Source organism: Chiloscyllium punctatum, chromosome 40, assembly GCF_047496795.1.
Source record: "Chiloscyllium punctatum isolate Juve2018m chromosome 40, sChiPun1.3, whole genome shotgun sequence".
Taxonomy (NCBI): domain Eukaryota; kingdom Metazoa; phylum Chordata; class Chondrichthyes; order Orectolobiformes; family Hemiscylliidae; genus Chiloscyllium; species Chiloscyllium punctatum.
Window position 1 is genome coordinate 35,460,595 of NC_092778.1, and position 12,967 is coordinate 35,473,561.

General features: G+C 42.9%; 1 protein-coding gene across 2 annotated transcripts; it reads left to right on the top strand.

Moving 5' to 3' along the window:
* The first annotated feature begins 131 nt into the window (after nt 1-131).
* LOC140464458 (SUMO-conjugating enzyme UBC9-B-like) lies at nt 132-12,254 on the top strand. Of its 2 annotated transcripts, XM_072559527.1 has the most exons (8): nt 262-302; nt 3,189-3,249; nt 3,797-3,871; nt 5,414-5,497; nt 5,582-5,654; nt 7,125-7,234; nt 9,826-9,905; nt 11,515-12,254. In XM_072559527.1, the coding sequence occupies exons 3-8, from the start codon at nt 3,806-3,808 to the stop codon at nt 11,576-11,578; spliced, it is 477 nt and encodes a 158-aa protein (XP_072415628.1). In that variant the 5' UTR covers nt 262-302; nt 3,189-3,249; nt 3,797-3,805; the 3' UTR covers nt 11,579-12,254. The 2 variants fall into 2 exon arrangements, with proteins under 2 accessions (XP_072415627.1, XP_072415628.1); XM_072559526.1 differs by lacking the exon at nt 3,189-3,249 and having other exon boundaries at nt 132-302.
* The last annotated feature ends 713 nt before the right edge of the window (nt 12,255-12,967 follow it).

Here is a 12,967-nt window from a genome sequence, read left to right on the forward strand (position 1 = left end):
CAGAAAGGACCGGAAGCTGGGGCCAGAGTTGACCACCATGTCGACTTGCGCCATGCCTGTACGATATTGTTTGGCAAGGATTCGACCTTCCTATTTTTTTCCGATTCCTGTGCAGCCGCAGGTCCACATAGATGAGGCTGCAATGGCAGCGGGAAGGCTCAGGGTAACGATAACCCCTCCCCCGAGCGGAGACCTCATTCTGGGCAGGCGGCGCGCCGGACATCTCCCCGCGGGGTCCTTCGGGTCCGTTTGAAGTGCAGCTCGAGCCGGGCGAACCGGAGCCGCGGGAAAGACAACAAGAGGTACACCCGGGGGGGTACACCCGGGGGGTGGGGAAGTGGGGGTACACCCGGGAGGGGTGGGTAAGTGGAGGTACACCCGGGAGAGTGGGGGTACACCCGGGAGGGGTGGGTAAGTGGGGGTACACCCGGGAGAGTGGGGGTACACCCGGGAGGGGTGGGTAAGTGGGGGTACACCCGGGAGAGTGGGGGTACACCCGGGAGAGTGGGGGTACACCCGGGGGGTGGGGAAGTGGGGGTACACCCGGGGGGTGGGGAAGTGGGGGTACACCCGGGAGAGTGGGGGTACACCCGGGGGGGTGGGGAAGTGGAGGTACACCCGGGAGAGTGGGGGTACACCGGGGGGGGGGGGAGTGGGGGTACACCCGGGAGAGTGGGGGTACACCCGGGGGGTGGGTGAGTGGGGGAACACCCGGGGGGGTGAGTGGGGGTACACACGGGGCAACAACAAGAGGTACACCTGGGGGTGAGTGGGGGTACACCTGGGGGTGAGTGGGGGTACACCTGGGACAACAAAAAGAGGTACACCTGGGGGGAGTGTGGGTACACCCGGGGAGTGGGGGTACACCTGTGGCAACAGCAAGAGGTACACCCGGGGGGGGTGGATTTTCACCCGGATGGAGTGAGGGTACACAGCCTGGGGCAACAACAAGATGTACAGCCGGGGGAGTGGGGGTACACAGCCCGGGGGTGGGGGGAGGTACAGCACAGGAGGTGTGTATGGAGGTGGGGGGAGGTACAGCTCAGGGGGTATGTGTGGGGGTGGGGAGAGGCACAGCCTGGGAGATGGGGGTGGGGGAAATGCAGCCCAGGGAGGTGGGGGTAGGTACAGCCAGGGGGGGTGTGTCGGGGTGAGGGGAGGTACAGCTCAGGGTGGGGTTGGGAGTAGGTATAGCCTAAGGGGTGGGGGTGTGGGCACATTACAGCCCGGGAGGAGGGGTGAAGAGAGGGGTGGGTACAGCCTGGTTGTTGCGAGGAAGAGAGAGGGGCACAGCCTAGGGGTGGGGGAGGGGTGAGAAAGAGAGAGAGAGAGATACAACCTTGGGTGGGTGGGAGTTCTCCCCTGGGGGCTGTACCCTTCCCTTGGGATGTGGGAGAGAGGTACATCTCAGGAGAGGGGGTGAGGGTACATCTTGGGAGATAGAGGGATACAGCTGAGCGGAGGAGGGAGTGAGGGCTACAGCCTGAGGAGGCATGGCTACATCCTGAGGGGGTGGTGGGGAGAGAGAGAGAGAGAGAGGAGGAGGGAGATCTACACCCCAGGGGTACAGCCTAGAGTGGAAAGGCACAGTCTTGATTGGGGCAGGAAGGGGAAAGAGATGAACAGTGTAGAGTGGGAAAGAGGAGGAAAACATGAAATGGTTGGGGGTGGGAAGAAGAGTGGAAAGATACTTGAGATGGGGCTAACCCTGGCTACGGGAAGGGATGGAGGTACATGGGAATGGGTGTGCATTAGAGACGAGGTGCACTTCAGGAGAGGCGACCTGGAAGAAAGGGTACACCCCTGAGAGTGAGTGTGCAAGAGAGAGAGAGCTAACACTGGTGTCTGTGGGATGGAGCAAGTGAGGTGTGGGGCTTGGTGGATATTCATGGTGAAGCATATAACATTGTTGTTTGGGAAGGGAAGAATTGCAGGTAACATGGGCTAGGGTGGGCAGAATAATAGACAACACCCAGGAGTGGGCGTACAATTGATGGCACTAAGGTCCTGGGGAGGGTGCAGCAAGTAAACCCCCAGCCATGGCCTCTACTCCCAGGCTAGGGTGGAGAATAGGGCGACAACATGTATAATACTGCCCCTAGCCCAGGACAGCAGCTGGTATAATCCCAGACTGCAGTGGGCAGCTCATTGACATTAACCTGCCCCACCAGAAACTCATTAAGGTTTACCATCTTAGGCTGTTGGTGACAGACTTGCGTCAGTCTCTCTGGAGTGAGTGGGCTGAGGCTCCCCTTACTGTTTCCCTGCTCCTGACATCTGTGTACAGTTGGAATCCATTTAGATTTAATTGATGAATTAATTTATTAATTATAACTTGCTCCAGAATATTAAACAGTGGAGTCGTTGCAGTCTGGCAACTTTCATGATTACTTACATTTCTGTGGTGATGAAGCCAGTTTTACTTAACCTGAGTATGATAACTGGAGCCAGACCAGTAGCTTCCAATTCCCAGCAGTGGGCAGTCGTTTTGCCACCTTTGAATCCAACTGATTGGTTGCTAGATCACTTCAGAAGGCAGTTAGGGTCAGCTTTCTGTGTGGGTTTGCAATCGCGTGAAGGTTCAACCAGATAAAGACTTCATATGTGTTTCCAGTCTGCTCCACATTGCATCTAAGGAAAGCTTTTTTAATCTACTCTTGGGAAATGCGCACTTTGGCATTTATTGGCACTTTGGCATCCCTTGGTCGCCATTGAAAAGGTGATGGTGAGATGTGTTCTTGACATGCTGCTGTCCATGGCTGTAGGTAGACCCAAAATGCCATAAGGAGGGAATTCAAATAGTTTGACCCAACACCGAGAAAGGGTGATATATTTTGAAATCAAGATGGCGATGCACCTGTGGAGAGAAAGCAGAATTAATGTCAAGTCCAGGAATCAATCTGTTTTCAAAAGGTGTAGCTGGTTGGAAATTTGCTTGCCGAACTGATGGTTTTGTTCTCAGACATTTCATCACCATGCTAGGTAATATCATCAGAGAGCCTCTGGTGAAGCTCTGGCTTCACTGGAGGCTCACTGATGGTGTTATCTAGCATGATGACGAAAAGTCTGAGAACAAACCTACCAGCTCAGCGAGCAAACTCACAACCTGAATCTCAACCTGAACTACAAGTCTTCTCAAATCGCAAAGTGTAACTGGATTTGACACATTAACTGCTTTCTCTCCACAGGTGCTACCAGACCTACTGAGGTTTTCCAGCAATTTCTGTTTTTGCTACAAGTCATCCAGAGGTTTGAACGGTTAATTTGATTGTCTAAATCCGTGTGAAAGTGAGATGAGCATAGTTCAATATTTTTCTGGGAACTCTGCTCAATTGCGGCTGAAGACTGTGACAAAGCTAACAAACTACTGTTTAACCAGTAGGACCTGTAACAATCACCAGTTAGGAAGTTTTTTTTTCTATAATCACAGTCACTGATGGATTTTTGTTTGCCCTGCTATTCTTGCTTCTTTCTATGAGTGCAGGCAATCTCTTGTGAGCATTTGAAGGTTGTTTCGCGAGAGGAAGTTGTCACAGCCAAGCCTTGCCCAGATCTCTGAAACCTATCCATGGTGCAGTAGAATTGAGGGAATGTGGAGTAGGGCATGTTCGGGTATGAGAAACAATAATATTTATGCTGATAACCAGATGACTATCTGACCGTTTTCTGCTGATAATCTTCAGAAACTTCATTAGACTTTATAAAATGCCTCAACAGGGAAATCTTGCTTTCAATCTGTAGTATAGGTAGAAAGGCTGTGTCTGCTGTTTATGGTCTGCTTTTCTCTGTTCTTAAGGGCTCGAAGATGTCAGGGATTGCCTTGAATCGCCTCTCACAGGAAAGAAAGGCATGGAGGAAAGACCATCCATTTGTACGTATGTTTATGGTGTTACTGCTGTCTAGGGTAGCAGGCTAGAAATCCGGAGTCATCATAAAAATTGAAGATTTTCAAAGATTTTGAGTTCCTAATTTACCTGCCCCAGGTTGACTGAGAAACCAAGTCTGTGTTTTCTATTTAGGAAGGATGACATTTATTTATTACAAATAAATGGTTTCTCGCTACAGGTAAACAGTTATGAACCATTGACATGAAATTCCACTAGTTAAAACTCTGATCCCCTTGTAAACTACCTCATTATACACACATACAGACAAGAAACAAAAACATGAGTGTGATGGGCAGAGGGAAAGATTGGGAAAGCAATTAAATGGTTCCTATTTGTAGAGATGGATCTTTTAGCTTGGGACAGGATTCCCTGCTATTTGATTCTCAGTCTCCAGATGCTTTCTTTTGCTTGCAGAAAGTACCATGTGACTGATTCACATTTATAAAATCTCTAATTTACCGATTAGGAGTCAGAGCTTCTAGCAACTGATGAGGGGGAAAATGACTATCCTCAGGTTGAGATGATTCTTGCTGCAGAGCAAAAGCAGCTTTCTTTTTCCTCCAGAGGTTTGATGATTTCACACCCCCAAGCTACTTTGCAGCTAATCACAGAGTTGATGGGAAGAAGTCCTTTGTCATCAATAATCCCTCACTAATTCACAGAACAATTTTGTTTGCAGGTGAATTTGTACACATCCCTTGGCTGCATCTTGTCTGCAAACCAGGCTTCTACTACTGCTTGAATAGCAGCTGTGTAAGCAGTACTTGCAATGAGTGTCAGGTTGCTTTTAAAATATGCAGCAATCGTATAAATCTGTCTACAATAAAGAATACAGAAAATTTTTTTAAATTATGATCTTTATAAAGGCATATTACATTCTCACAGTGCTTAATTTCTGCCCCATAACACTTGATGTAGGTTTACTTTTACAATTTGCAGATCTTTTTTGTGAGAAGGATGAGAGACCTTGGATTCATACAGAGGGTGATCACATGATGTTAATGTTACTGGTCTAAGCTCAAGCTTGTTCCCCAGAGGCATGTGCTAACATCGCAGCAGGGCAAATGGAGAAATGTTAAATTCAATTAATTCATAAATCTAGAAATAATCTGTACTATATAGGCTGTAGTATTTCAGAAAGGTTATTCACCACCATCTTCACAGAGAATTGGAAATTGACAACAAATACTGCTTTTGCCAGTGACACTTAAATTCCAAGAATTAATTGAGAATAGAAAGCACACCCTAAGAACATCCTACAGTAGTTCACTGTCAAATTCATTCTTGAGGTGCATTTAGGAGGGTTGGGTGTGAAGATGTAAGGGATCAAGTGCCCTCGTACACAGATATTTGACAGGTCAAAGAGACTCGGTGATAATTAATGGGTCATTGTTCTTGTGTGTGAATGGACTAGTATTTAAGGGGCCAATATCTGTGGTACACAAGATGGAAAGATCTTTTGAGGAGACTGTGTTCATAGCATTACCATATTTTGTATGGCCTAATACTTTTTGACTGTTTTGTAGGGATTTGTGGCTGTACCTGTGAAGAATCCAGATGGTACAATGAACCTGATGAATTGGGAGTGTGCTATTCCAGGCAAAAAAGGGGTGAGTAAACTATCTGAAACTACATTGCACATAATCATTTCAGTCAATTTTAAAATAAATCTGCTTTGCCTTTCACTCTAACAGACAACTTGGGAAGGAGGCTTATTTAAACTCCGGGTGCTTTTTAAGGATGACTATCCATCTTCACCACCAAAGTGTAAGTATCGACAATAGACAGGCATTTTTGTGTGAAAGCAAAAATATGAAATATTATGTTCTTGGTACCTGTAAGTCAAGGCACTGGTACTAGTGCACAGTGTGGACCAATCATAATACATTACTGTCACCACATTATCTGGAGAAATTCAATTTAAACTATTAATTGTGTTGTAGCAGTGAGAACTTAGCAATTTGTTTTATTTGTAGATGAGATTTTAAATACCACTGACAAGGTCACAATTCATTGCTGAACTTTAATTGCCCTTGAAAAGATGATGGTAAGCCACCTTTTTGAACCATTGTATCCATGTGTTGTTGTGAACCTGTAGTGCTGGTACAGTGGGAATTTCAGGACTTAGGCCAGTCAATACTGAAGGAGCAGTGATGTATTTCCAAGTTGGTATGGTATGTGTCCCAACAGGAGTGTGTGTTTTGTAGTCCTATACATTTGATGGTGTGGTCCTTCTAGGTGTAATATAATGTGTTTAGAAGGAGACATAACGCTTTGCTGTAGTCCATCTTTTCATTGGTACACACTATTGCTAGTTGTTTATGTCCTTCTGTATATAGGCGCAAACTCTTTCAGAATTTTTCACGAATGGTACTGAGGACCACAAGCATCGTCGAACATCTCCACTTCTTGCCTTATGTCAGAAAAGTCATTGAAACAGTGAAGATGTTTGCATCTAGAATGCATTCGTGGATGTAGACCTTCAGTTATGTAGCTTTAAGAAATTAGATTGTTCTCCGTGGACAAGATTAAAAAGAGACATAATAGAAGTATTCAAAATTATTAGGGCCTGGTCAGTAGATTGGGCGAAAACATTCTTATTGGTAGAAGATTTGAGAATGATGGAACTCAATTGTAAAGAAATTATTTAAGAAAATTGGCAAAAGAATTAATGACAACGTGAGGAAAGTTTTTTTTTCATATAGATGGCCAAGATTTAAAATAGACTGCCTGAGAGTGGAAGGGAATTGGATCATTATCTGAAAAGGAAAACTTTGGAGGGTTATGAGAAGGGGGGGTGAGGGGGGAGCAGGGGAATGCATTGTTTCTTCAGAGGGCCAGCATAAACACAATAGGCAGTATGTCCATCTTTTGTGTTCTAACTATTCTCTGACCCTGAGGAACTCCTGGAACAATGACCTGAAACTGAGATGATTGATCCTCAACAACCTCCTTTGTTCTAGATATTAGAAAATATCTCAAACAATTTCACTTTTGGATTATTTTAATTTGTAATTTTCAACTGTGAATGAAACAAAAGACCGTATAACAGTACAGTTCAATGCTAATGGTGGCAAACCTCTTGTTCATGCCTCAAGTGCATTGCATCTGAATTAACACAACTGCAATGCGTGTGTGAGTTTAATGATTGACCTGTGTATGCATGTGATGGCCAATCTGCTTTAGTTAAGTTACTCTATCACTGCAAAACCTTTCAAATTTTTCTCTTTGTTTAAGGCAAATTTGAGCCACCAATATTCCACCCAAATGTATATCCGTCAGGGACTGTCTGTCTGTCAATTCTAGAAGAGGAGAAGGATTGGAGGCCAGCAATCACTATCAAACAGGTCAGCGTGATGTGAAAAAGGATGTGGCATAGGGTTTAATTACAACTCCACAGAGAACATTTCCACTAATAGTAACTGGGTAATTTAGAAAATTGATTTATCTCCTACTGGTGGGATTGAGGGATAATCGAGGGCACTTAAGTGAGTGTCCAGTCTAAATTCTGAGGTTTGAGATGAAGTGTGCACATTTATGAAACCCTGCAATGTTATGGCAGATTACTTTCTCAAACCTCAGTCAATTGATCGCAATGCAGTTCTCTTTTAAATGATTGTCATGGTTTAGGAATTTATTTTCCTGTTACAAGCTCTCCTTTATTTCCTGGGACCAACTTTGTTTTTGGGGCGCCACTGATGTCTTTCCAACTGGATGTTCTTCTCCATGTTAGTGAGTTATCTGCTTTTGGAGAAGGGTTGGAGTAGGACCTACTATATATGCTAATGTAAAAGTCAGATGTTGGGCCAGTTTTAAGGCCATGGTTAATGTTCTTGAGGGATTGAAATGCATGCATTCTTTGGCCCCTAAGAAAGGCCAAATAAAGTGAAATAAAGTAAAAACCAACAACACAAAAAATTAGTATGAACTCTGTAACACTTATTTTACGCTAACGTTTTATTACACGATAAACGACATATAAATTTTATATACTTACCATAGGAAATTCACTACAAGCTCTTCACTTAAATCCTTTCTGAATCATAGAAAAATTCATCCTAGTAGCATCTTTGTAAAACAATCATGCATCTTTCTCCTCTTTGTCATCATTGGTAGTACCAGGAATTTCAACTTAATTATCTTCAACATTATCAAGCACATTCAATGTCCCATATTTTAGAAGTTGATTTTGCAATATCTAGATCAAGTTTATTCCATGCATGTATGACCTATTGATACAATGTTTCTAGCCACAGTGCTTTCATTTCATTTTGAAAATGTTTGTCTTTCTTTAACCTGCCATCTTCCAGTTGTTTCACATCTTTCAGGAAACTGACCTTGAGGTTTATTTGTACACACGTGATCTTGGTCTCAAGTTCCATACTTTGATCCATTTCTTCCGAGCAACAACATCCAACAGGTCTTTCTGCTGAACGTAAATGACAACACTTACCTGCTTTTAAAATTGCCAACTGTAATTTTGTGCCATCCTGCATACACGAAAGCCACTTTAAACAAGTTTTCTTGTAGCCAGCTATCTTCACAAAGTGTTTTTTTTTAAACCAGTATTTGTTTTGTCTTGTTGGTTGGCATGTTAATGTTCATCAGTGTTTCACTCATATTTCCACTGAAGGTCAATTGATGCATGTTGGATGACAAAACCTTTTTCTTTCATTTTTTTTTAACTAAATCTAAACCTGAAAACTAAATCATACCTTTTCATGGATCTTCTGAGTCACACCTTGAATTCTAAAATGTCATTTTTCTTAAATTCTAAGGACATCCAGTTGGATCAATCTGCAGCTAATGTGACCATTTAGCAAATGCCTTTTATCTATTCTGCCACTTTTCTCTCTAGTTTACATTGAGCTGTGTTTTTGCTACTCTTTCATGAAAGCAATCTGATAGATCATGTGATACATGTTAGTCTTATTGATTGACTGGAAGATTGCCACTAGAATTGGCAGAGAAAAATCTGAAGATTCCACTGTGTGCCTTTAAGTGAATAAACCGTAATGAGTACATTAAGCAATTAAGAATATCAATGTAGTTTGATCCCTGATAAACTAGGTAAATGAAAAATTACATTTTTAGATTAGATTAGATTACTTACAGTGTGGAAACAGGCCCTTCAGCCCAACAAGTCCACACCGACCCGCCGAAGCGCAACCCACCCATACCCCTAACCTAACACTACGGGCAATTTAGCGTGACCAATTCACCTGACCTGCACATCTTTGGACTGTGGGAGGAAACCGGAGCACCGGGAGGAAACCGGAGCACCCGGAGGAAACCCACGCAGACACTGGGAGAATGTGCAAACTCCACACAGTCAGTCACCTGAGGCGGGAATGAACCCAGGTCTCTGGTGCTGTGAGGCAGCAGTGCTAACCACTGTGCCACCAGTCAGAGTCAATATTTGCGTTAGTATATATGGTAATGATATCTTTGCCCAGCATTCATTTGTTAACTGGTGTCCCAGATGGCGTTAAGTGGCTTTGGATTTCTCATGTTGTCCTTTTCCCTGCCTACACTGCGCATACCTGTATTTCTGCCTTGCTCAGATCAGCTAACAGTATAATTCTGATGTTTTCATGATCTGCATGGCTGTACATTTAGAGATGCTTCTCAAAAGAACATTGAGTTCTTCCAGTGTTTGTTCAACTTTTCTCCTTCATAGCAAGTAACCGTTCACATGTAAAACATCTTTCAGCTTCAGAGATGTGATCCTTTCTCGTCCCATCAATTGCTGTGAAAAACTAGATGATAGGATTAAGAACGTTAACAGTAGTTAGCATTTTCCCAAGCTGATGTTCAAGAAGGAAACACCCATTTCTTTTTGGTTTTTTTCGACATTGACATTCTGAGGTAGTGCAGTGTCTGAACTGAGAAGTTTGCACAAGGTGTTCACACTTTTTCATTTACTCTTATTGCCCAGATATTATTAGGTATTCAAGAACTTTTAAATGAACCAAATGTTCAGGACCCAGCTCAAGCAGAAGCCTACACAATCTACTGGTAAGCCTCAGCTACATGTGCTTTTTCTTTAAGGGAGCAAAGATTTGACATGCAAGATTCTGAAATGCTCTTAGCTAATTGTACTTGCACTAGTATTTCATGTCTTGTGTTTGTTAATTCTAATGAAAAATCAACCTGCATGCAGTTTAAGAACTCTCACTTTTAAACATCTTAGCTGCTGCAGCAGAATATTCCAATCACTCCATTGAGCTGTCTGCAGTGAATATTTAGTCCATTCATTCCCATTACACTTAATGGTAAGGTCCTCAGGAGTGTTGCTGAGCAAAGAGACCTTGGAGTGCAGGTTCATAGCTCCCTGAAAGTGGAGTCCCAGGTAGATAGGATAATGAAGTAGGTGTTTGGTATGCTTTCCTTTGTTGGGCAGAGTATTGAGTATAGGAGTTGGGAGGTCATGTTGCGACTGTACAGGACATTGGTTAGGCCACTTTTGGAATATTAGGTGCAGTTCTCGTCTCCTTCCTATCAGAAAGGTGTTGTGAAACTTGAAAGGGTTCAGAAAAGATCTACAAGGATGTTGCCAGGGTTGCAGGATTTGAGCTATTGGGAGAGGTTGAATAGGCTAGGGCTGTTTTCCCTGGAGCATCGAAGGCTGAGGGATGACCTTATAGAGGTTTATAAAATCATGAGGGGCATGGATAGGATAAATAGACAAGGTTTCTTCCCCTGGTGTGGGGGAGTCCTGAACTAGAGGGCATAGGTTTAGGATGGGAGGGGAAAGATATAAAAGAGACCTAAGGGGCAATATTTTCATACAGAGGGTGGTACGTGTATGAAATGAGCTGCCAGAGGAAGTGGTGGGGACTAGTACAACTGCAACATTTAAAAGGCATCAGGGTGGGTGTATGAATAGGAAGGGTTTGGAAGGACATGGACTGGGTGCTGGCAGGTGGGACTAGATTGGGTTGGGATATATGGTCAGCATGGACGAGTTAGACCCAAGGGTATGTTTCCGTGCTGTACATCTCTATGAATATTCCAGTGTGAATATAAGATGCTGTTGTATAAATGCACAGCTGTTCATGCAGCAAACAATCTGGATTTCTTCTCGCTGTGTTCAAAGAGAGTGTGAGTGAAGCTGATAGCAATTTGAGTATGAAATGTGGATGAAAGGTTAACATCTGAGGCAAGAGTCTGAGCCTATGTCCAGTGACTCACTGGCATGTTCATTGTTCTTTCTATGTTTCTAGCAGATTTTGGTGGTTTTCAACTGTGGGTTATTGTAATGTTTCCAACAATTAACAGAATAGGATTTGATTCATTTCAAGGTTAAATAATGGCATAGTGAATTATGTGTTCTTTTAATTGGATTTCTCATTGAGGACTCAATAAGATGAAAAAATCTTAGATAATTTGTTTGAGAAGAACCTGAGAGATGTGGGAAAGCAGCCAGCATCACTTATCCATTAGTAAATGGTTAGGGTTTCTAAACAAAATGAGGCCTTTTTATGCCTTTGTTAACAATTGTCTCTTGGTTGAGTTTCATTCACTTAACAGGGTCTTTTCTTGTCCCATTCTGTAGATTACTTTACTTTGCACATTAGTGGTCAGCCATGAACATTTGGTGGGTAACATTGTATTCTTTTCACAGCCAAAACCGAGTGGAGTACGACAAGAGGATTCGTGCACAGGCCCGACGATTTACACCAACATAAATGTGAACTAGGGTGGGTTATGGCATGGACAACAGCAGATGCCAGGGAAATTGCTCAGCAAGACCTTTTTTTTAAAACAAAAGTGACCAGGTTTTAAATTGGGCCTTAGTTTTATAAAGCCCCAGTATATTCTTTCCACCAGGAATCATCTGATGACTGACACATTGTTTATTTCCTCCAGTCCCAGAGTTTTGATTTGTTTTTTTCCTGTTGTTGCCCCCTGTTGTGGAAATGAACCTGGTCATTTGACAAGCCAGGGACTTGCTGACCTGACTTGATCCAAAATTCCTTCAGGATCCTGGCCAACAATTTGTATTTTTGATGGTATATGATAAAATATAAAGATGAAATAGACTTGCTTTTATTTTAATAAGGAAGAAGCTAATATTCTGAGTGCTGTAAAAAGTTAAACTTTTATACTTATCATAATACGCAAGCACATACAGTAATACCATCTTCATTTAATATTGTCGGTGTTTAAAGAGAGGAATATTGTTTATGTTGTGTTGTTTACTCAGAATTTGAAGGTTCATTTAAGCATCCTGGGCTTATTTTATGCTTCACCAGGAAGTGAGCTGGACTCCCATCTGACAGTCTGTTCTGCCTTCTCTCTATTTACACAATCTTGTATCCATATGTGTCTTAGAAATATAATAAAGGATTCATCCAAAATGTTCTTTTGTATCTGCTGATGTGTGCTCCTTTCATGTACTGGGTTACCTGTGGTCCCTGCTACACCTATGCCTGACAACTCTCAGGCTCTGTACCTGGCCAACATTACTCCCAGGGCTTCTGCTTCCTTTGTTGCCGATTATTGAATTGGGCAGGAATATGGAACCCAGTTAAAGTGCCTTGACCTAATAATTCATGCTTTTCTTAGAACACAGAAACAAATTGAACATGGCTGACAATGAAAATGGTCATTTGAGTAGGGTTACGAAAAAGAATGTAAAAATGGGAGTAGCATAACAACAGGGGCTAGGTATTTTTCTTTAACTGTGAGTTTGATTTCTGCCCTTGCGAGAGTTAGAGAAAATTGGAGAGGGAAAGGATTGAGATGGTGACCTCCATATTAAAACAACATAGGTAGAAGTGGTAATGATGTTTGCTCAAAAATATTTAAAGAACTAAGATTGAAAACAATTCAAAACATCACAGGTCTAGCTTGCAGCATGAATCTCACAAAGTGGTATTGGAATAAACTGATTAGAAGGTTAAATGTGTGTCTCAGTAGTGTGAGAGTTTCAATTCATGGGACACTGGTAATAGGTCTGCAGAAAGAAAGAACTACTTTATCTCAGTGGGATCCATTCAGACTGAACCAGGATTAATGTATTGGAAAATTGAAACTAGGTCAGTAGATAGGGCTCTGATGTACTGAGGGTAGGA